We start from the raw sequence: 22163 nt of genomic DNA, 5'->3' as shown, positions 1-22163 counted from the left end.
TTAGAGTTAATTTTTGTATAAAGTAGAGACTTAGGTTGACATTTTTTTCCTTTCGCCCTGTGGATGTCCAATTACCCCAGCACCATTTGTTGAACAGACTGTCTTTCTTCCCTTGAATTGCCTTTGTGCCTTTGTTGAAAATCAGTTGGGCATATGTGTGTGGGTATATTTCTTGGTTCTATATTCTTTTCCACTGATCTATGCATCTATCCCTCTGCCAGTACCACAGTCTTGATGACTGTAGCTTTATAATAAATCTTGAAATCGGGTAGACTGAATCCTTTTACTTTATTTTTCAAAATTGTTTTAGACATTCTAGTTCCTTTCCTTTCCAGGTAAAGTTTAGAATAATCTTCTCTATATCTAAAAATAATCTCTCTTAGATTTCGATAGGATTACACTAAACCTGTGTATCAACTTGGAGAGGATTGATAGCTTTACTATAGTGAATCTTCTAATTCATGAACATAGTATATCTCTCCATTTATTTGGGTCATCTCTGATTTTTTTTATCACCATTGTAATTTTCATTATACAAGACTTCTGTCTATATGTTTTGTTAGAGTTACATATATTTCATTTTTCTGAGTGATTGTAAATGGTATTGTATTTTTAATGTTGATGCCTATGCCCTTGTGTTTGTTAAAATATAGAAATACAATCAAGTTTTGTATATTTATCTTTTATCCTGTAGCTTTGCTTAATTCACTTGTTGGTTTGGATCTTCTCCGTAGAAAATCGTGTTGTCTTCAGACAGAAACAGTTTTATTTCTTCCTTTCAAATATGTATGTATACCTTTTATGTTCTTATTGCACTGGCTTCAACTTCCACATCATGTTGGATAAGAGTGGTAAGAGCAGACATCTTTGCCTTTTTCCCCAATCTGAGTAGGGAAAGCATTCAGTCTTTCACCCTTGAGTATAATGTCAGCTGTAGTTTTTTTGTAGATACCCTTTACCAAGTTGAGAAAATTACCCTCTATTCTTATTTTTCTGAGAGTTTTTATTATGAAAGAGTATTGAATTCTGTCAAATACTTTTTGTGCATTGATTGATATAGTTACGTGTTGATGCAAAATAACAACCATTCTATAGATGAGAGAGATAAGGTGAGTTTTACTTGAGCCAGGGTGAGGATTATAACCTAGGAAGGCCTTTACCAGAGAGGAAGAAAGAGTTCTGGAGAAGCATGGTTTTCAGTACAGTCTTATACCCTTTTAGAACAACGAACATACATTAAACATGCCCAGTGTACATATTCATCAAAGTTTCAAAGAGGTATTCATTTGCAAATTAGCAGGTCAATGTGACCCTGATGTCAGGAAAAGGACTAAATAGGGCGTTACCAATAGGGCATAGGAGTGGAAGTATGTATTCTTATCTTAACAGAGTACATTCTTCATTTTAATGCTTAACGCAGATGTACAATGTATGTTTAATAGGCCGTAAGTCAGGCTTCTTTAGTTCAAGCTGAATCAGTTTTGAACCTGAGTAGTTACCCCATATACCTCAATATGTGAAAATCTCTTGTCAACATGATATTCATCTTTAGTCTGTTAACATGGTGGATTATATTGATTGATTTTCAAATGTTGAACCAGTCTTGCATACCTGGAATAAACTTCATTTGGTCATGATGTAATTTTTATATATTGCTAAATTCTATTCACTAATATTTTGTTAGGGATTTTTTGCATCTATATTCATGGAAGATGTTGATCTGTAGGGTATTTTTGGTATCAGAGTCATACTAGCTTCATAAAATAAATTAGGAAGAATTCTTTCCTATTTTCTGGAAGAGATTGTGTAGAATTGGTGTTAATTATTCTTTAAATGTTTCATAGAGTTCTCTAGTGAAAGCATCTAGACCTGGAGATTTGTTTTTGGAAGTTTTGAAATTGTGAATTCAATTTCCTTAATAGTTATAGGGCTGTTCATATTATCTGTTTCATGTTGGGTAAATTGTAGTAGTTTGTGTTTTCAAGGAATTGGTCCATTTCATCTAAGTTGTCAAATTTATGTGTGTAGAGTTGTTTATTCCCTTATTATTCTTTTGTGTCTGCAGGGTCTATAGTGCTATCCCCTGTTTCAATCCTAATATTGATAATTCTGTCTTTTCTCTTTCTTTCTTCAGTCTTGCCAGAGGTTTGTAAATTTCATTGATATTTTCAAATAACTAGCTTCTTGTTGCATTGATTTTCTGCATTGTTTTTCTGTTTTCAATCATTGATTTTTGCCCTTTATTATTTTCTTCCTTTTCCTTGCCTTGGGTTTATTTTGCTCTTCTTAAACTAGAATCTTAGATTACTGATTTGAGACTTGCTGTTTTACAACACATAGTTAGGTTATCTTTTAAAGTCCATCCTGCCAATCTCTGTCATTTTATTGGTATACTTAGACCATGTACTTTTGATGTAATTATTGGCGTGTTAGTGTGTGAACTTATTGCTAAAAATTTCCCTATCAGTATTGGTTTTGCTATGTCCCACAACTTTTAATGTTTTGTGTTTTCTTTTTCATTTGTATTTTAAAATTTTCTTTGAGATGTCATTTTGACCAATGGATTATTTAAAAGTATGTTACTTAGTTTACAATTGTGGGGAAATTTTTCTATCTTTCTGCTATTGAGTTCTAGTTTTATTTCAATGTGGTCAGAGAACACATTCTGTGTGATTTTAATTCTTTAAATTTGTTAAGTCTGTTTTATGGCCCAGAATATGGTATTTTGGTATATGTTCCATAGACACGTAAGAAGAATGTGTACTCTGCTGTTCTGAGGTGGAGCGTTCTATAAGTATCGATTAGATCCTGCTTGTTGATGGTGTCACTGAGTTCTATATCCTTGATGATTTTCTGACGATGTTCTGATGATTTTAATTGTGTATTTGTCTGTTTTCCTTTTAGTTCTATCAGGTTTTGCTTCATGTATTTTGCTACTCTGGTGTTTGGTGCATATACATTTAGGATTTCTATGTCTTTTTTTGTGAATTAACCCTTTATCATTATATAGTATCCCTCTCTGTCTCTGATAATTTTCCTTGCTCTGAAGTCTAATTTATCTGATATTAAAATAGTTACTCCTGCCTTTCTTTGATTAATTGTTGCATAATATATATTTTTTTCATCTTTTTACTTTGAACTTGCCTATATCATTACATTTGAAGTGAATTTTGGAGACAACACATAGTTAGGTTATCTTTTAAAGTCCATCCTGCCAATCTCTGTCATTTTATTGGTATACTTAGACCATGTACTTTTGATGTAATTATTGGCGTGTTAGGGCTTAGGTCTACTGTTTTTTGCTCTCTGTTTTCTTTTCTCCCCCTACTTCCTTGTGGGTTACTTGAATGTTGTTTAGAATTCCATTTTGATTTATCTATATTGTTTTGAGTTTGTCTCTTTGCATAGTACTTTTTTCTGTTTGCTTTAGGTATTACACTATATGTAAATACCTTATCACAGTCTATTTGTTTTGCCATTTTATCAAGTATAGAAGCCTTACCTCCCTTTTTGTCCCTTTACACTACCTTGTTTATAATACAATTGTCTTAAATTTTTACTCTATATACATTTAGAATTACATCAGTGTTGTAACATTTGTATCAACAATCAAACTTAATTTAGAAAACTCAAGAGGAGAAGGAAAGACTATTTTATTTACCTGTATTTTTGCTTATTGTATTCTTCCTTCCTGATGTCCCAAGGTTCTTTCTTTTTACCATTTAATTTCTATTTAGAGAACTTCATTTAGCCATTCTTTTAGGATAGGTCTGTTTGCAACAAATTCTCTTAGTTTCCCTTCATCTGAGAATGTATTGATTTCCTCTTTTTCCCAAAGGACATTTTTCTTGGATATAGGATTCTGAGTTGACAGTTCTTTTTTTCCATCACTTGAAAAATATTGTGCGGCCTCCATTATTTCTGACAAGAAATCTGCCATTCTAATGGTTTTCCCCTAGAGATAAGATGTCATTTTTCTCTGGCTGATTTCAGGAATTTTTTTTTTTTGGTCTTTAGTTTTCATTTTAATTATGATGTGTCTTGGCATGTATTTCTTTGGGTTTATCCTGTTTAGAGTTTGCCAGCTTCTTGAATCTGTAGGTTCATGTCTCTTGCCAAATTTGGGAAGTTCAGATATTATTTTTTTCAGTACTTTTCAGCTCCACTCTCTTTCTCTTTTCCTCTATGACTCTGATGACATGAATGTTAGATTTTTTGTTATAGTCCCGAAGGTCCTGGAGATTCATTTCATTTTTTTAAAGTCTGTTTTCTCTCTGTTATTCATTTTGGGTAATTTCTATTGGTTTATCTTCCAGCTCACTAATTCTTTCCTCTGTCCCTTCCATTCCTCTGTTGAATCCATCCATTGAGATTTTTACTTCAGTTGTTATATTTTTCACTTCTAAAATTTCTCTTTGCTTCTTCTTTATATCTTCTATGTTTTTGCTGAGAATTTCTATTATTTTTTGCTAAAGCCTTCTATTTTTTCATTTGTTTCAAATATGTTCTGATCGCTGAAGGAGTTTCATCATGGTTTCTTTAAAATTTTGTGAAATAATTCTGATATCTCTGTCACATCTGTATTGGCATCTCTTGCTTTTTGTTCCCATTCAGTTTGTGATCTTTCTAGTTCCTGCTATGAAAAGTGAACTCAATTGAAACCTGGACATTTTCATATTGTGTGATGAGACTCTAGCTCTTACTTACACCTCTGTTTTACTTTGCCTTCTTTGATACCACTTCAACAGGGTAAGAGAGGGTTCTGCTTCATTACTGCCAGGTTGAAGTAGAAGTCCAGGTTCCCCACTTGGCCTCTATTGACACTCAAGGCAGGAGCTTCTTGTTTTGCTAGTGACCATGGTGGAGATGATCTTGTTACTGCTGGGCAATGGTGAAAGTCCAGATTCTTCACTGGACCTCCTATGACATTACAACACAGCAGGGAGGGAAAGAGGTGCCTTGTTATAGGCTGGTGGGGATAGAGTCTAGGCTCCCTACTTGGCTGTTGCTGCCATATTGTAGGGGGGGGGCAGTTTATTCCCTGGAACTTGGCTGGAGTTGAGCAGTTATCTTCTAAAAGTTTTCTGTCTTGCTGTTATTCCTTTTCTGTCCTATGACTAGAGAGAACAGGCTTTTGTTGGGGCCTTTTCTTTTTTTTAGCTGCACCTGTTGTCTATTCTGCATTGCCAGCTTCTTCAACCCCGAGACTGAGATATGTGGGGCAAAAAGAAAACTCGGAGAACTCACCACTGTGTCATTTTTCAAGTCCCAAAATCCCTAGCCAGTCTGCCAATCTGCCTTCTTCTCTCCATATTCAGATTATTCTTCTGTTTGTTGTATATGTAATGTCCAGGATTTTTAGTTTTATTGGCAGTAGGAATGGGGAAAAGTACATCTACTCCATTTTCCCAGAAGTGGAAATGCCAAGGTTTGGTGGGGTTTTTTCCTCACTGTTTTTAGCATCCAGGCCTCAGTATAGACTCCTCCTCCTGTCTGGAGTACCTTTCAACTAAGTCTTGTTTATTATTCAGGTTTCAACTTAAATATTATTCAAGACAATGCTTTCTGTTCCCTGGATAAGTTTGAGTTCCCCTCTGCCAAATATTCCCAGAGTACCTTGTATTTCTCTTATCATCTCAATTATCATACTTTATTACAGTTATTTATTTAATGTCTGTGTTACTAAATAGTTTGTAATTCCATAAAGACAAGGATGATGATGTTGTTCAACACTATACCAAATATCTGGTGCTTACTGCAGTGCGCAGGACAAAGTAGACATTTTACAAATTCAGGTTGAATGTACCTATTTGTGGTTGGTTCTTGAATATCCACTTTTCTGATTGCCCCAAGTGCTCCCTGAAACTCCTATGGCCACCTGGGCTCCTCTGGGATTCCTGGACCTCCTCATGATCCAGAAACTTGAAGGCTAATGCTGGGCAAAGCAAGTTCTCCAGGTTCATGCTCAGATCTAAGGCTTGGGTGCATCTGGTTGGCTGTTGCTTAGGACATATCAGTTAAAACAGTTTGATATCATCCTGATTATATAAATGAATGAATTAGATCCAGAAGCTCCAAGCTTTTCTAGCATACCTAATCCATAACCAATAAAACTCCTCTGAATGTGCTTTCCTCCATAGTCTGCATAATTGCTTATAGCTCTTGTTGTGGATGATTCCTCTTTTTTCATATACGGACTTTGGCCTGAGCATATCCAGTGAGATGTTCTAGGACAGTAATCATAGCTCCAAGCCGGTTCTTCCTTGCTTCCTCTCTAAGCAAGGTCTTATTTCCTAAGACAGGTTTTTAAAGGATATTTTCCTTATATTTCCAAAACTGGCTCACAGGTCACACTGTCACAGCCTGCTTCATGGGCCATGTGTCTTCTTTCACATTTTGCAGTGAAAGACTTCATCTCCCTTCCTACTGGACTCTGCTTCAAGAGCAGTTGTGAAATGACTCCCTAGGATCCTATCCCGAGTCCATATCCTCCTCAAACACTAGTTCTCCTCTATCATCAGTCTCCATTTTCCTTTCCCTAGTCCACAGGGTGGGCTTCCCCCTCCCCCCAACCAAAGTCTATACCCTCTGAAATTTTTCTTGACTTCATATTTTTTCTTTGATTCATTCATTCTGTTCTATCAGGCCCCTTTACTCTGTGGACAAACCAGGCTGTCCCTGATCCTTCTTTTATGGTTCTGCTCACTCTCAAAAATTAGCGATTTAACTATTGAGAATAGCTATCTCTTAGAAGTTTCAGCTATTTCCATTTCTCTATTTTTCACATTGTAAATTTTTTCCACTATTATGATTTTGGCATCTGTACATCAAAGCAAAGGTTGCAATTAGCCAATTAGATTTTAAATCTCTTTCTACATGATTCAATCAATCTTTTTTTTAAATCATATGTTTCATTCTGGTTCCATCCTTAGGGAACCAAGAATAGCATTGGGTTTCATTACCATCTCTGGTCCCTTAGCAGTACTTATCCACAATCTTGTTTTGCAGAGGACTTTGAGACTATCAAAGCACAAAGGAATGATGTGATTGATTATTAATGTTTGCAAGAACAAAGCCAGGAGGAGAGGTGTCTCTCTTGTCTTATGCATTCATATAGATGTTCCTATTGTCTATGATTCTGTACCTTCTTTACACTTTGCTTCCTTTATTGAGGGTACCTGAATGAACAGATGGATACTTGAGACTGAGGAGCAGAAGCTTCCAAGCTCTGATTACCTCTTTGCCAATGACAAGATTGCCATGATTTTTCAGGAGGAGACTGAATACCTTAAATCCTCTTCCTAATGAAATTACTTTGAAACATTTTTACTTTGGGTTTGAGATTACTAGTTGCTGACTTTTTATTATTTTCATAGGCAGCACTCAGCATATTTGGCATGGTTGGTGGACCACTTCTGGGCTTGTTTTCTTTGGGCATTTTGGTCCCCTTTGCCAACTCAATTGTAAGTATGAAGAATTAATATGTGTAAAGCTTTCTTTTCCAAACATAATTTTTTCTCAGTTGTAAAGATGAAGTTCCTTTGATATCTGTCGTTAGTGACTTGTCTCAATGACTTGAATTACTCATATTGACTTTGCTGGAGTGTACAATGAAGTCCTATGCACTGGGACCCTGCATGTGTGAAACTAAATGGTAACTGCCAGAATATGTATTATGAATATTATATAACTAAGTTATGTAATAATATAATTATATTCTATAAGAAAAATAGAGTATTATAGAATACTGTAGAACATAACTAAATGATATGTATTATGAAATGATGTATATTATGATATGTGATATATTATGATGTATATATTTTGATGTATATTATGAATATTATATAATATAACTGAAGGATCAACACTTTTTGCACATTTATCTTTTTGCCCTTCTTGAAGAGATCAACAGGCTTAGATATGAAAGATTTAAGGGCAATAGAGCTGAGAATACCTGTGAATAGCCACAGTAAAGCAAAGAGAAGCAATAAGATCAGATCTTCACCATCTTGGCCAGAAAATTTATACTGCTCAAATTTAAAGCTGTAGCTCCAATAACATTATTCTAGCCCAAAAGGGGTGATCATAATTGGGGATAATATCCAGAAATAGATAATATCTCTGTTTTTCTACATAGACATATCTGTGCTTTGAAGTGCTAAATTTTGTTTGGAATAAAAGAAATAAAAATTATTTCCCTGGAAAGCCAGGAGAAACTCCAGTGGTTCAGTAATGCTGTAAGCTAAAGTTCAGGAAAAACCGATAACGTGTGTATGGTGGTTTCAGACAGATGTAGAATAACCACAGAACTGTGACTTTACATTTAGGTTAAAATGCCATTCTTTACATTAAAATTCCATTTTGCTCATGAGGCATTAGGAATTGGTAAGGTAGATTCTAATAATGGCTCTTATTGTTATTATTATTAATAATAATTCTCAATGAAGTGTCATATGAAAAGCTAGCTTGGTAGAAATTAATCACAACGAAAGAGAGTAGTTTGTGTCCACTTCAGAATGCTGAAGCTTTTAGTCGACTCCTGAAATGCATGGTGGTTTGCTGAGTGTCTGAAACATTAAAAAAAAAAGACTGACTTTTGGTTGTTGACATTTATGCCACCGTGAGTTGCCTCCAGAAAAGCTGTAGCTGACTAGGTCCAACACATCCTTTTTCAGGGGAAGCAGGATACTATTGTTCCTATCATAGGAAGCACCTCTTTTTACTATATTCATGTTATTCACCAGCAGAATATCTACTCTTACTTAGTAGTGGACTTCCTCTTCTCTCTCTCCCTCACTCCCTTCTTTCCTCCCTCTTTCTTCTCCTCCTTTACTTCTCTTCCTCCCTTCTTCTCATTCATTCATTGAATATTTATAGGCTGAGCACTGTCCTGGGAGTAGAGAGTGCTGAATATTTCTGCCCTTGTGGGTATTATAATTTTGTAGATCCCTGATCAAGCCATGTACAATGCTGAGAGTAAGCAAGTCTGACCTATCAACAGCTGGCCAGATCTACTATTCCAACTTCAAATTATTCAAAAATATTTTTTGCATGCTTGCTATATGTGTAGCCCTGTGGTAAGAGCTAGGGCACCCGAAATAAACAAACCTAATTCTGCTCTGAAGAGTTCATGGCTTAGTGAAAGAGCTTGCAGTCCTTGTCCCCAACATAAATCCTCTGATCTGGTCGGCAGCCTTCTTGTTTTCCCACCAACACACTGTTCTTTTTTTCGACCCTATGATTTGGCTTATGTTTTCCCCCTTACTTCACATATTCTCACCTGTCCTCTCTATGTGGAACCCAAGGCACAAGCTGCCCTGTCTGATCATTATTTGTAAAGGAAAGGGAGAAATTTGACCCACAGAGGAAGGGGCTACCCAGCTCAAAGTTTTTCTGTGTGTCCATCATTTGGAATTAGGGCTTAAATCATTCAAGAGCTGGCAGAACACCTGGATTACAGGTGAAAAGCAGGAGTGAGGGACCCAAGTCTTTCAAAGATTGGGAATCCAAATGTCTTCAAAGAGGACGTCTCCATTTATCTCTAGAAATACTTGATTTGGTTGTCTGTACCATGCAGTCATTTGTGAAAACTGCTTGCTGTTTTCTCCATAATTACCCTAAAGCACAATTACAATCATGCTCGTTGCTAAGTATAGGAATAAACTCTGTGTGTGCTTTCTTCTTCATAGTCTCTTACTCTTACAGTGTGCCATTTGTTCATGGATTAAGTAAAAATAGAAGGAACAATTGGCCTGGAGTCAACTGTGTGACTGTTGTAGTTAATTGGGTATGAAGAGACAAGGAGGTCAGAATATACTGTTGGCCATGGAAACAGGGTGGAAGGAATGGAATTATGAGACATATGAAAAAAAAAATGGATAGAAATTGGTGATTGGCTAGATAGGAATGTCAAAAAGGGAATCAGGTTACAGAGTCCCCAGGGCTCTGGGCTGAGGGACCAGGGGCCCATCGTGCCCTTGACAGGAGGCAGGGATCTTGCAAGGGGAAATAGTTTTAGGAGAAAAGCTGGTAAATTTGACTTGGGCTATATTGAGCTTACCCTTCTAGTGTTAATTACCTTCTCAAAGAAAACTGTATTATTTTTCTTTTAAAACCACTTTTGTTTTGCAGGGAGCACTTGCTGGTCTGCTGGCTGGATTTGTTGTTTCTTTGTGGGTTGGAATTGGAGCTCAGCTTTACCCTCCACTTCCTGAGAGCACTATGCCACTAAGCCTTGAAACCTACGGCTGTAACAGCACGTACAATGGAACAAATTGGATGACAACCACAGAAATGCCATTTTCTACTAGTGCTTTTCAAGTACACAATGTTGAAAGGTATTGAATTAAGCTTTATAATGTCATATTTTTAAAAAATGTATGTGACAAGTAGAGAACCCCTGTTGCTTTTTGTCTTGACTGCAATGCTGCAATTTTGCCTAATTCTGAAATGTGTAGAGCCCATGTGGCTTTCTGGCTGTAATATTTTGTTCTGAAATAGCAAAAGTTACGTATTTTCTTAATTTTGATAGAAACTTCTGCCTCACCTACAGATCCAGAGAAGACTTGAATAGTAACAACAAAAAATTCCTATTATGAGTAAATGCTACCAGATACCAGCTCTATGAAAAATTGTCTTTGTCAACTGAAAAACTTTTAAAATGAAAAGCACAGTTATAAAAGAATCATTGCTCTTAAAGTTTTTGAAGTACAGCCTTTACAGACTAAAAGCCGTAATTATCTAAATATGTTGAGTAATTGCTATTTGTTCAGTTTTAAAGATTCCAAATCTTTAGAGCTCTAGCAATGAGTTGCAGTCATGGTCTTCTTACTAGAGTTTTCAGTATTCAGTACACTTTTGAGCTTCTGGATACTGATGTTGTCTGATTTAATGAAATTATGTAGACCTGTTGGTAGGTAATTATTTTATTGTACAGTGAATGTGATGGCAAGACTTTCTTTAGTGGGTACATAGATGTCCAGCCTTGAAGCACAAACGCCATGAATATGTTCAAGGAGTACAAAGATGAAGCTATTGCCCCTAAAGTATTATCTGAATTCTAACTGACCCAGAATGAAATCATTCCCTTTGGGTCAAGACGTGGTATCTCACTCTTAAAATGGACACACTCCTTTGAGAAGGAACGTGTCTGTTATTATTAGCAATTCACATCCTGAAGGGAATTCATCTATGAGAATGTTTGCCAGTGAGAGTTCAAGGCTGGTAAACTCTGCATGCATAGAGAGAAAAGGTAGTTCCAGAACCTGAGGCATATCTGGGGGAGGTTTGACTACATGGGGTGCTGCAGGGAGAGGGGCAAGGATATGCAAGGAGCAGTCTGGACAAGCATGAAAGCACTAATGGAAGGGTCAGGAAAGTCATTAGAATCAGAAAGGGGTAAAAGATTAATGGAAGGGTGCATCGGAGGATGTTCAGGATGTACTTCTTGTTTCACAATTTTGCTTAGCATTTTTTCTGATTATGTAAATATCTGTCTTAATTTGAGTCTAAGGCAAAATAATTATTTGGATTCCTGAAACAAATAAATTAGCTGAGATTTATCATGTACTTGGTACCTGGTACCATAATAATCATTCTTTTTAATCACTTTTATATGTTAGCTTATTTATAAAATAACTTGGCTAATACAAGAATTTTTGAGTATGAACAATATACTCAGCCCTGGGCTGGCCATTTATGTAATATCCATTGAAAATCTTCTCTTCCCCTTCACTGTGATTCCTGCCTTCCAGGAAATTATAATCTAGCTGGAGAGAATGTGCTAATATACACATTAACTCAGTAAGCACGGTAAGTCTAGTAACTAGCACATGGTAAATAGCTAATAAATACTTGATAAATATTTGTTAAAAGAATGAATATAAACAAAGTTTAAGTTGAAATTAGCATGAAGACTTCAGAGATGTTGTCTTTCTTGAAGCATGTCAAGATTGGCTAGAGGGAAAGGTCTGGAAAGTCATTCTTGTCATAGAGAATGACCAGAAGAGAAGTTGGACAAGAAAACAAACAAACGATACATTGAGATAAGTGGTATTCGTAGGCTGTCATGGGAGCCAGGAGGAGGAGGAGCCTAACTCTTCCTGGGTGGAGTCAAGCAAAGCATCTTAGAAGAGTATTGCATGACCTGGAATTTACCAGGTGAAAAGATCGGGCAGAGGGGACGAAAGGAAGAAGGAACGTTTATTGCAGAATGGAGAAACAACATATCCAAAGGCATGAAGGCCTGAAGCCATGTGGCATCTTAGGAAATCATACATAGTTCGGTATCGCTAGAGTACAAGAAGAGTGAATGACACAGCTGAAGATGAAACAAGATACTCTTTAGTTGCCTGGAAACTGGTAGCTCGTTGTGGTTTTCATTTGCATTATGTTTAAGTTCAATACATTTGTATATGTTTTTGGCCATTTGGATATTTACTTTTCTGATTTGTCTATTGAACTCTCTGGTCCACTTTTAAATGGATTCTCCGTCTTTTTCTTATTTATTTAGGAGTTATTGATATATTCTGGATACAAGATATGTCTTAAAAATATTTTTCTCCCACTCTGCCTTTTTATTCTCTTAATGACACTTTTTGGTGGTCAGAATTTTTTAATTTTAATTGTTTAACTTATCAGTCTTTTCCAATATGGTTAGTCTTTGGTGTGTCCAGTTAAGAAATCTTTGCCTACCCTGAGATCATAAAGACATTCCTCTAATTTTTCATTGAAAAGCTTTTTTGTTAAGCATTTCCATTTAGGAAATGTAATTCACTTTGGAATTTATTTCTGTAGGTGCTGTGATCAAGATTCATTTTTTTTTTCCCATATGGCTATTCAACTAACCAAGCAGCACTTGTTGAAAAGATCCTCCTTTTGCCCTATCTCGATGCAGTGACAACTTTGATATAAACTAAATGACTGTTTTCCTGTGGCTCTATTTCTCTATTTTCTATTCTGTTCTATTTTGTCTGTCTTTGGCCCAATAATACCGTATTATCTTAATTTCAATAGCTCACCTCAATGTGTTTCTCTTCTTTCTGGGACCTTGGCCCCTCAAGTTCTAATTGCCGTGATCTCTCTGGTGTCTTAAAAAATCCCAGCTTCCCCCCATCCCCCAATTTTTTGTATATTATTCTTGGCAGGATGGTTGGTCTAAATCAAGCTACTCTATCAAAGCTGAAAGTGGGATCCTAGAGCACTCATTTTAGAAACAGATCAGATCATGTCACTCTTCCACTTAAAATACTGCCATGAGTGCCATATCCCAGAGAGTAAAATCCAAGCTCATACAAGTCCCACAAAAGACCTCTCATCTGGTACCACTCTATCTTGCTCAGTATGCTTCAGTCAGCTGGTGGTTACTTCTCTCCAGGAAGTTTCCTCAGGAACTTTTTGTTAGCCATATCTCAGTTCAAATGTCACTTCTTCACAAAGGCTTTCTCTGACCCCACGTTAGAGTGTAGTTCCTTCTTTCCACCCTGCTAATGTCGCATTGCCTTGTTTTATTTTCCTTACAACACTTTCTACCAGTGGAAATTATTGTATTTATTAATTAGTTTACTTGTTTATTGCATTTCTTTCCCTATTAGAATGTAAACTTTATAAGGAGAGGAACCTTAGCTACCTTTTTTTATGATAGACTTTCCAGTGACAATATCAGTGCCTGGGACATAAAGCAGAGTTGAATGAATACATATGGACATTTGTTATTATAGTATACAGCCAAGGTTAGGTCATGCTTTTAATTCCTGATACAATAAGGTAAAATTGGGATAGCACATTATGACTTTAACAGCATTATTAAATATTGTATTTTGACTTTGCCATGAGGATTATTGACACTTACTCTTAGCTGCTGGTAGCATTATGTGAAATCTTATGCTTATGCTTTTGTTCTCCCTTAGGACACCACTGATGGATAACTGGTATTCCTTATCATATCTATACTTCAGCACTCTTGGAACTTTTGTAACGTTATTCACAGGAATGCTTATCAGTTTACCAACAGGTAACTCTCTAAACATTAGTATTGTTGTATTTACCCCCTATCAGTTTTTACTATATCTGTTTTATAGCCATTTATGTTATTTTACTATAGTCTTGTTAACAACTAGTTTAATTATTTGTTTCATGTTACTCATGGGAAATTTGAGGGCCTGGACTTGAAATCTCTATCTGAATCTTTGTTCTGCCATTTACTAGCTGCATGAACTTGGGGAAGTCTGTGTAACTACTCTGAGCCTTAGCTATCTCATGTGTAAAATAAGGATAATAATAATTGACCTGCCTATCTCACCAGTTGCTGTAAGTTAAAAATAAAATACTTGAAAAAATTGTCCATGGCTACTAGAATGCCAGGGATCTTACATATATTATTACAACACCCCTGTGTCATGATCTTTTCATTGCCTGGTGCTGACTTTTTGTAAACGGTAAGGAAATATACACATGTGAGGAATAATAATCATAATCTTTATATTTAAACGTGTGGGAAGGCTTTTTTCAGATGTTCATAAACTTTTTAAAAAATCAAACTGATAATACATGTAGTATAGACTGCTCTCTGGGATTACTATAGAACTCTTGTCCCAGCACTTCATTTTGTCCTTGTTCTGTGAATTCCCTTGGCCTCCTTCCTGGGTTGGATTTCCTGCTGTCTGCATCCCATTAATCCTAGTTCTTGTTTACTCCCTTTGTTGAATGGAGCACAGCCTATAGCACGTTCTTGAGAAAGGGTGGACAAGAGAGAGATTTTGGAAACATTGTGTGTCTGAAAAAAATGTCTTTTAATTCTCTGTTATACTTTATTGATAATTTGAGTTGGGAATCCTAGGTTGAAAATAACTTTCTTGTTTTTGAGAGGATGTCTTAATTTTCTTCTGCCTTACTGTGTTGCTGCTGAGAATGCCAATGCCGTGCTACCTGCTGACCCTTTGCATGTGACCCATTTCACCATGACTGCCTTGCCCTAGACCCTCAGTAGGGTCCTTTCAATCTGAAGACCCGTATCCTTCCATTCTAGGGCATTTTCCTATATTATTTCTTTTGTAATTTCTGGTCATTTTCTGTTTTCTCTTTCTGGAAACTTCTGTTAGTCAAATGTTTGAGTCTTGGACAGTTCTTCTAATTTTCTTATCTTTTCTTTCCTGTTTTCCATCTCTGTGTTTTTTAGGTCTACTACATGGGATATTTTTTCAATTACTTTTCCAGTAATTCTCAAAGGAGCATTCTGATCCAGTTGTTTTGAGAATAGTCTGTAAGGGAAGGAAGGCAGGTAGGAGGCTATTGCAGAAATCCAGGTGAATGATCCTGGTGGCTCAAACCAGGGTAATAGTGTGGAGTTGGTGAGAAGTGCCTGGTTCCCTAATTTCCTGCATTCCCTCACTCCTATACATCCATAGCAACCACACTAGGGGAAGGCAGCTCCACTGCTCTCTTTATCAAAAGTGTAATAAACAGTTAGAAATCCTACGCTTTGTCCAAGTATGTCTGATGTCTTCGCTTGCTTTGTGCTACAAAATTGCCAGCACTGTGACACTTTAAGGAGTTCTATCATCAGTCATTGTTTTTTGGCACCTGGATAGCACTGTCTTTCCAACTTCTGTAACACTTGTATTTAGAATTAATAAATTATATTAATAATTAGTGGTGACATTAATATAATTATATAAGTAATGATATTGATTATAATATATTTATTATATATTACAATGTATAGTTATTATACATTTGTAATAAAGTCTGTAGCTATTTGTTACCTGTCAAACAGTTGTTTTCAATTTTTCTCTTTCTTTTCAAAAAGGACCTTGCTTTTTCTCATAAATGAAATTACCAGCACAGTAGGTCTATTCTCTTGTCTGTTTTGATATATTTTAAAACATGTTTTACACTTCTCTCACCAGTAACCCAACTGTTCAGATCTGGAATACACCTAACCAATCTCCTTGTACTATTTGACCTTTAGTCCTTATTCAACCCGGGTTTTTTCTTTAAGAAAATGAGATATCAGAGTACTTCCTTTCCATATTCATTTTTTCCCTTAAATGCTTTGATTCTGATAACTATAAAAACTATACCTTTTGTTTTAAAAAGTAATGCTCTACCCAGAGGAGCCGGCATCCATTGATAAAATACACTGCAACTTCATTAACTTCGTAAATGACTTATTCCCATTCTACAGCAGCAGTGAGCACCTTAAAAAAAAAATTTAGAAACATAAAATCCTGATGCTCCTTGGCAAATATATTTAAAAATCTACTCTAGGATACTAGGAGTCTGGAAGAATTCAGGCCAAACAGACTGGGTTGGCTTTCAACTTCACCTAACTATGTACTGTGCATAGTGAATTGTCTCTTCATCAGTAAAGTGGGGTCAATGATTCCCTGAGTAGACCATGAGCTATGAATGCAATGATTGTTTTACTCATCTCTGTCTCTCTAGGACCTTGTAGAGTCCCTAGCACATGGTAGGCACTCAACAATGTTGAATGAATTAATTTCAAGTTGATTCCATCTCCAGAAGAGCTTAGGCCCCCATAATTAAAAGTCTAGCATTTTACTAAAGTAGTGGTTCTCAAACATTAAAGAGCTTCAGAAATTTGGTAAAAATCAGAATTCAGTGGCCCCACCCCAGAGGTTCTAATTAGGTCAGTCCAGATTGGAGTCCAGGAATCTGCATTTTAAGTACATCTCCTAGGTGATTTGGATGGAGGTATTTTGAGAACTGCTCTTCGAGACACATGGTTTTAAAAGAATCTTCTTTGATCTACAAATAAAATACCAAACCAGAGAATATGTTTTTATAAAATATTTTATAATTCCTCTTTAGGGAAGAGGAATTGGATCAAACACGAGTCATTGTACTGATTTTCATTTAAATAAGGTATTCCACAATTTCAGATTTCCTGCATTTCTTCACACACATCTATATTCATAGCCACCAAATTGAGGAAAGGCAACTCGACTGTCTGAAGCAGAGGCAGATGGTTTGATATTTTATTGGTAGATCATGAAGGATGCTTTTAAATCAGTTTTCCTATCAGCACTGGGCCAGGTGACTCTTTCTTTCGCTGAGCACCAGATGAGGGATTTGGTTTGCATTTAAAAGCCATCTCATTTATCTTTAAACATTAGACTCCTATTTATCACAGTGAGAGGCTTGCAGAGTCTGAGCCTGACTGAGGGAAGGGAAATGGGGAACTAAGTCTATGTAGAAAATTCCCTTTCTCTTTGTGTTTTATGAATGCATAGACTTCACTGTGCACAAGTTAAATGCCTGTCTGGTGGACTGTCACTAGGTAGTTAGAGATATCTTTTTAACAATGTAAATAATGTATATGTTTTTCAGGAGGAAGAAAACAGAACATAGACCACAGATTCCTACTAACCAAAGAGGACTTTTTATCCAATTTTGATGTTTTTAAGAAGGTAAGTTGGCTTTCTTTTTTCTTAAAGTAGTAAGACTGTTCTTTTATCATCAGATTAGAAAACTAGTTAATCCCCAGACTCTCTTTTGAACTCTGATGAACAAGGAAGGTATTGGCCCTACTCTTTGATGATCTGCTTCTGTTGTGTTCTCTCTTCCCCAGTAGACTACGAAGCTGATTTTGAGAAAGAAAAGCAGTAGTAACAATTATTTAGAATTGAATGAATGAAAGGTTTTTTTTCTAATCACCTTGTTAACATTTTCTTTTAGAAGAAGCATATTTTAAGCTATAAATCTCATCCAGTAGAAGATGGTGGAACTGATAATCCTGCCTTCAACCATGTTGAACTGAACTTCACAGATCAAAGTGGCAAGATCAAAGGGACTCGTTTGTGAAGCAGCTTTGATACTAAATGATCTTAAACAGTGTCCCAATTTTATATGTTTTCTAAGATAATTGGATCAGGTTTAGATTTCTTGTTGTTGTTGTCTATCATGAGTGTTTTGGGGATAAATTTTTGTTAAAGTGAGTTTCTTCACGTACTACACTCATTAACTGATGCTACTCTGGAGTTAGGAGTTTCAGCATCAGCATTTCCCTCGATCTCTCTTTTATTTCAATGAAGCTGTAGTTATGAGAGTTATGACTGCATATGTACTGAAAGGCTAATACACACAAATACACTCATCCTTGATGGTCAAAAGCAGATTCTTCAATTTGGGCATTACTAAAAATACTTTCCATGCATTTGGTGCTAGCGTATAAGTTTTGGGATTTGCCATAATCATAACTGATATTGAAAAGAGCTTTTCTTCCTCCTACTACATACTCTGTTCTTAGGGAGCAATGGGGTGACAAGTCTGTGTTGTCTATATCTTCTCTTCTCATTGACCCCTCTCTGCCCAGGGCACATATTAACCTTGGAACCAAATCTGTCTCAGGAAAGTGGTAATCAAGAAGCATTCTGTTTGGGACAGAAGATGGACCCAAGGATCAAGGTGCTTCTTTGTGCTATGCTTCTTTTCTCATGCCTTTTTGCTTATTATCTAGAACTTCCTGGCCATTGGCTGCTTATATTGCCTTTCTGAGACTCTGGTTCTTATCTGCTTTCCTAGTTTCTGACCCATCAACTTTTGTTTTATTGTGCAGTTTACCTTTGCTTTAATTTACTAATTTCTTGTTTACTCTATTGCCTTGGGCTTGCATATGTCTTGACACACCAATATGAATCATGCTACTCCAGATCCTGGTTCACTAAGTCCCAGCATATAAATTATAAATTCCCATGAGCCTGATACTGACTAAGGTACTTTCAACATAGGTGCTTATGGATTTGGTGATCCAAGAACATTTACATGATTGAGAGTGGTTAAGCTCCATGGAGTTAGATGAAGACAATGAATGCTATCATGCTGAATTTTTAAATGTCAGCTAATTTGCAATCTATTAAATTTAAAGGTACGTGTGCTTAGAAGTCTTGAATTCTAGTATATTCACCCAGTTAGAGAGCTAAATTATGCAGGCAAACACTACCATTTTTCTTTAATGTTTTGGAGTTACTGAATATATGCTTTGTTCTATGTGTTAAAATTTCAAGTAGTAGTCCCAAAGTTTATTTTGTTTATTTTGCTGTATTTCTAGCTAAGAGTTTGGTTACAAGCTTTCATCAATAACTTATTTTTTTCTGCAGTACCCACATTAGATACTGTTTAGAAGTTTGTTTGGTTTTACAATGTTTTAAAATAATGTGAGAAATATTTAGGTACATTAACTATTTTGTAATTAAAAAATTTTTTGCTTATTTTGTAATATTTGGGTAAGCATGCTCTATCCATTTAGAGGTTTCCAATTGAAAACAGTAAAAAATTAAAAAGAATAGGAATAGCATTTATATAAGCAAAGAGATTTATATAACATTATATTAACAATGTAGTCATATATTTTGTATGTGTATAGATGTTATTTTTTTAATCAATATATTTGTAAGCATACGTTAAACTTTGTAAATCTTTCTCCAATTTTTTAATGAGTAGGAAGGTATAATCCTATTTTATGCATGTGTGATTTGAACTATTGTTATTTATTTAGTAATTCTAAATGCACTTGTGTGTAGAATGCTTCAATTTTAGTAATCAAAATCAGGTTATTTAAATAACTTTTTCTCTTGTCTGACTGCCCGGGGGTTATGCAATGTATTCTTAATGAGAGATATGATACTTCCATTCTTGTCCACTTTCTTTTAATAAAATATATCTTTGTGACATTAGGAACTGTCAGTATTTTACTTTTATAAACAGGTAAGAGTGCCAGATGGAATTCTTAAGAAATCAAAGTAACATTATTGTTAATTATTAAAAATCATATATCTTATCTAAATCTTTGGGTAAAACCAAATAGAGGTAAAAGATTAATCTATTGTAAATTAAATAATCTGATATTCTTATTTTGAGTCACAACAACTCTAATGAGAAGGAAAAGCCACACAAGTTGTCTGTTTTTGTTTTGCCACTGACAAGTTGTATGACGTTGAATTTATCCTTAATCTCCTCTAATGATGGAACCTAACACTAAACACCTACCTACCTCACAGAAATAATGTGAGTATAAAATGTCAAGTAGCACTTTATTAACTCAGATAGTGTTACTTAAAATTTCCATATGATTGGGAATCAAAATTTGAAACAAAGGTCATTTGCTAGTTTTAAAAAATGATGAGCAGTTAATTTGCAATGTAATCATGTGGAAATATTTTATTTTTTAAAAAATAGGTGCCATAGATATATTAAAATGTATTTAGGAATCAGCAGGATTATTCTAGCAGAGAGAATGTAAACTTTACTTAAAGAAAGCTATGGACGAATCATATTCACTACATAGAGAAATGAAAATTTTATATGTAGGATGTAAAACAGTATAAATGTATATTCACCTATTTAGTTGCTTATACAGTCATTTTCTCTCTAGACCAGTGGTTCTCAGTGGGGCAATTTTGCACCTCAGGGAACATCTGGAAATATCTGGTACATTTTTGGTTGTCACAGCTGGTGAGGAGGTGCTACTGACATCTAGTGGATAGAATTCAGGGACGCTGCTAAACATCCTGTGATGCACAGGCCTGCCCCTCTCCGCCACAGCAAAAAATGATCCTGCCCCAGATATCACTAGTGTTGAGTTTGAGAAATCCTGCCCTAGAGGCTAAAGTTGCGATCTTGATTTTCCTGAATTCACATACCCTGGTTGTGTTACTTTACAGACATTGCCTTGACTCCTCTCTCTGATCATTCTCATCTACAAATGAGGGTGAGATTATCACTAGCATATGGAATGCTATGATTTGGAATAATGATGATATGTTTTCATAGCATTTTGAAAATATTAAGGACTATAAAATGGTGAATAATTTTGAAAAAAACTCTTAAAAAAGTGTTGTTTCACAACATGATTTCCAACATTAACACACATTAGGATGAGGAAATAGTAAATGTATGAATACGAAGATTTCATAATTTTGTTTTATTTGTGAAAACCCCGGGAAGTGCAGTTCATTATTAACAACTGAGTATCCATGATGTAGATACAAGGTGCAGAGATGGGGTTGGGATCAGGGAAGTGGCTCTCTGTGTTGATCTTTTAGGAAATTCTGAGTGTTTTCCAATAATGATTGTTGATATAGAGTCAAATGAATGCATGATCATTGTTACTAAAAATTCATTATATAATTTGGTCATTGTAAAATTTGCTTTTACGTTTAAGTTGTGTGTCCATTGTTTGTGGAAAAAACCTGAAGGAGTTGAACATTATAATGTAAAACGGTTGCATTTCTGATTTTTCAACTTGCTGATTAAACTCTCTACAAATGTCTTTGCAGTTGTCTGTTTTGGGGAATTAATGTCAAATTGAATATAATTCATTTATAAGCTTTTACAGAATTATTTTTACTCTATTTACCACATAGATTTTAAAAGTGTAGGCAAGTAAACATGCAGAACTTTTGTCACTGAAGAATATTTTATATTTTAAGTAATAAACACTGTATTTGAAAATAGAAAGTAACATCTTTAATACAGGAAATTTCTTAGCCATTATCTCTTTGACTATTCCTCCCTACCATTTTCTCCATTCTGTACTCTTTAACTCCTATTAGATGACTGTTGTACCTTTTTATCCTATCGTCCATGTCTCCTAATCTAGTTCATATTTTCCACGTTTTTATATTTAAAAATTTCAGGATGAATTTGCAGGATGCATCACATAAATATAAACAGAAAGATATTTCCTTTCATTTTCTTTTCAGCTATTTTTAACCTGCTACTTAACCTATTCATTGAATTTTCCATTTCAGTGACTTTATATTTTTCATTTCTAGAGTTGGACATGCTTTAAAAATTTTTTCTACTCTTTTTTTCGCTAGTATTGGATCCTTTCATTATGATTCCGTCATTCTTTTAATCTTTTTAATAATTTTAACAATATTTACTACTTTTTCATATTGCTATCTTATCTGAAATTCTTGGTGTGCTAATTCTTCTACTTGTTCATTTGGTTACTCTCCTTCTTGGTGGTTTTTTTCCTTATGTAGTTGATCATTTTAACTGGCAGTTTATCTTCAGTAGGGGTTGTATTTTGTCTAGTGAAAGTTCTCTGGGCTCTGGGTAGTGACAGCCTCTACAAAGAAGTGTTAAATTAGCTTTTGTTGTGCCCTAGTTGTTTCAATGGCGCTCAGCCAGTTTTA

At 35.4% G+C, this 22163-nt stretch overlaps 1 protein-coding gene across 1 annotated transcript in view; it reads left to right on the top strand.

Annotated features, from left to right (window-relative positions):
* SLC5A8 (solute carrier family 5 member 8) overlaps positions 1–21292 on the top strand; it is a 58408-nt gene extending 37116 nt beyond the window's left edge. Inside the window, exons 11-15 of the mRNA XM_014835062.3 lie at positions 7377–7463; positions 10135–10340; positions 13911–14014; positions 17353–17432; positions 17701–21292. Coding sequence (XP_014690548.3) covers positions 7377–7463; positions 10135–10340; positions 13911–14014; positions 17353–17432; positions 17701–17826 — 603 coding nt within the window. The 3' untranslated portion in view covers positions 17827–21292. The remainder of the gene's footprint in view (positions 1–7376; positions 7464–10134; positions 10341–13910; positions 14015–17352; positions 17433–17700) is intronic.
* The last annotated feature ends 871 nt before the right edge of the window (positions 21293–22163 follow it).

Source organism: Equus asinus, chromosome 4 (assembly GCF_041296235.1).
Source record: "Equus asinus isolate D_3611 breed Donkey chromosome 4, EquAss-T2T_v2, whole genome shotgun sequence".
NCBI lineage: Eukaryota > Metazoa > Chordata > Mammalia > Perissodactyla > Equidae > Equus > Equus asinus.
The sequence above is the reverse complement of the archived record's forward strand: the minus strand, read 5'-3'. Positions and strand labels throughout refer to the sequence as shown.